We start from the raw sequence: 2,855 nt of genomic DNA, 5'->3' as shown, positions 1-2,855 counted from the left end.
ACACACACACACACACACACACACACACACACACACACACACACACACACACACACACATAATGCATACACACACACATACGGATATCTATATATGTATAAGTGCGTGTGTATATGTGTGTGTGTGTATATGTATGCATGTATGAAATAAAATCTCTATAGAGATGAATGTTGAACTTACAGCCGCTATGTCAAACTTTAAGACTTCTTTCATATAGGTTGGTATCCCTGTGAGAAGGGTGTAAACTCCCCAATCAGCTGAGATGTTGCTGACAATGATGGCATAGACTGGCATTGAAGTGAACATTGACAACCAAGGAACCTTCACTTTCTGAAACAAATGAAATCATTTCAATTAGAATCGGATGATTAAGGGATTGCAACACATTTGTGTTGTTACTGTTGTAGCTTTTATTGGTTATGTTTGAATTGTATTGAAACAAAAAATTGATGACAACTCAGTCAACAACAGCAGCAACAACAGCAACAGCAGTAACAGCAGCAGTAGCAGCAGCAACAACAGCAACAACAGCAGAAGCCGCAGCAACAATAACAGCAGCCGCAGTAGCAACAACAACAACAACAACAACAGCAGCAGCAGCAACAATAGCAGCAGCCGCAGTAGCAACAACACCACCAACAACAACAACAGCAGCAGCAGCAGCAGCTACTTTGAGTGGAAAGAACTGCATGTACAATGGGAGAATGGGAGATAGATAGGGAGAATGCTTTTGATATAGCAATGGGGTCATCTGACTGCACAGGTTACAGACCTAGTCAGAATATATATAATGCTTAGCAGTATTTCGTCTGCCGTTACGTTCTGAGTTCAAATTCCGCCGAGGTCAACTTTGCCTTTCATCCCTTCGGGGTCGATAAATTAAGTACCAGTTATGCACTGGGATCGATGTAATCAACTTAATCCCTTTGTCTGTCCTTGTTTGTCCCCTCTATGTTTAGCTCCTTGTGGGCAATAAAGAAATAAGAATATATATCCTTTCATTAATCCAGTCTTCCTTTTCGGAAGTAACAAGGGGTCTATATGGGGATGACACCCTATTCTTAATGGACAGAAGTAGTAAAGTACAATTAGGAAGGCAAAGGAAAAATTTCTTGAGATTTAAAAATAATTAGGACGAAACATTACTATGGGTAAAGATTATCGTAGACTAAATTTTCTTGACACTACTTTCTGTCTTGATACTGGATTATTTGAACCATTTCATAAGCCAAATGATCATACTAAGTACATTAACATAGCATCCAACCATCCACCCTTGATAATACAGGGAATAATTAAGAATATTTCTACAAGAATTTCTAGATTATCCGCTAATAATAAAATTTTCAAATTACATGCAGTTTATTATTATGCAGCTTTAGCTAGGACTGGGTACTGTGAAAAAATTCAATATATTCAAGAAGCTGGCATACACAACATTGTCAATTCTTCTAATAATAATGCACATTGAACACCATCACAATGTTACGGTATGAGAACTCACTCAGATTGAGAATACAGACCAGGAAGAATCGGTCAAGGCAATGAACTACTAACAGAAGCTCAATATAGACACACATGACACAATAATCCAACTGCTCATAACATTGTAAATCGTTCCAATCCTGTACAACACGCTAGATCAAATAAGCTAAACAACAGATATAGGAATCATGATGTCTTCTGGTTTAACTCAATTTTCGATTCGCATGTTTCAACCAAGACTGCTGGAAAATTTTTTGCTGCTTTGGACAAATGCTTTCCTAAATCTAATTGATACCATGCTATCTTTAACCAGCACACTATGAAGGTATCCTATGCTAACTCTACTAATTTAGAGCAGCGTATGTACCACATGAACAATAGTAAAAGTGACAACAGTTCAATAACCCACCTTCTGGATCTAGAAAACATATGCATCTGTATACCAACGAAGTTGTAAACTGCAATGGCCAAATTGTGACAGTAGAAATGATTATGATATAGCTAACACGATAACAGAATTGGAAAATGAAGTCAGAACTGCTATATATGCAAATAGATATGATAAATGCTCATGCAGAGAAAAATCAAAATACCCATTCAAGAACCTCTGTTCTAAATCCTAATTTGTATAAAATCTAATTTTGATTCAACATCTTTTTCTCCTCCATTTTTCTATACTTGTTTATGGTATATTTATACTTATAACTATATATATATAACTATATATATATATATATATATATATGCAAACATATGGCCATCAGGACGTGTATCATATATATATATAATATATAGTCCAAGAGAGTTAGGGGTTGTGAATCCAACCCACTAAGGGATAATATCTATCCAATATACTGCTGGGAGGGTACCCAATTATTATTACACTAGTGTTTTTACCAAATGCAATAAGTGGGTGCAGTTAAAAGGAGGTTTTACCCTAAATTTACATACCAATAAGAAAATGGAGGGGAATATGTAGTACTCTTAAGTTGTAGACACTGTACTATGCTAATTAACCTATTTATTTTTCAACCAAAAGGACAATGAAGACAATATACAAACATATGTGACACACTATGTCATATCAACAATTAAAAATTAATTTTTAATTTTTAATTGTTGATATGACATAGTGTGTCACATATGTTTGTATATTGTCTTTATTGTCCTTTTGGTTGAAAAATAAATAGGTTAATTAACATAGTACAGTGTCTGCAAGTTGATGAGTACCACATATTCCCCTTCATTTTCTTATTGCTATATATAATCATCATCATCATCATCATCATCATCATCGTTTAACGTCCGCTTTCCATGCTAGCATGGGTTGGACGATTTGACTGAGGACTGGTGAAACCGGATGGCAACAC

At 35.6% G+C, this 2,855-nt stretch overlaps 1 protein-coding gene across 1 annotated transcript in view; it reads right to left on the bottom strand.

Moving 5' to 3' along the window:
- Positions 1–2,855, bottom strand: part of LOC106872174 (sialin) — a gene marked incomplete at its 3' end in the record, with an annotated part of 79,108 nt that overhangs the window by 12,575 nt on the left and 63,678 nt on the right. The window contains exon 7 of the mRNA XM_014919064.2: positions 181–330. Coding sequence (XP_014774550.1) covers positions 181–330 — 150 coding nt within the window. The remainder of the gene's footprint in view (positions 1–180; positions 331–2,855) is intronic.

Source organism: Octopus bimaculoides, chromosome 22 (assembly GCF_001194135.2).
Source record: "Octopus bimaculoides isolate UCB-OBI-ISO-001 chromosome 22, ASM119413v2, whole genome shotgun sequence".
NCBI lineage: Eukaryota > Metazoa > Mollusca > Cephalopoda > Octopoda > Octopodidae > Octopus > Octopus bimaculoides.
Note: the sequence above shows the minus strand (reverse complement) of the source record. Positions and strands in the feature narration are given on the sequence as shown.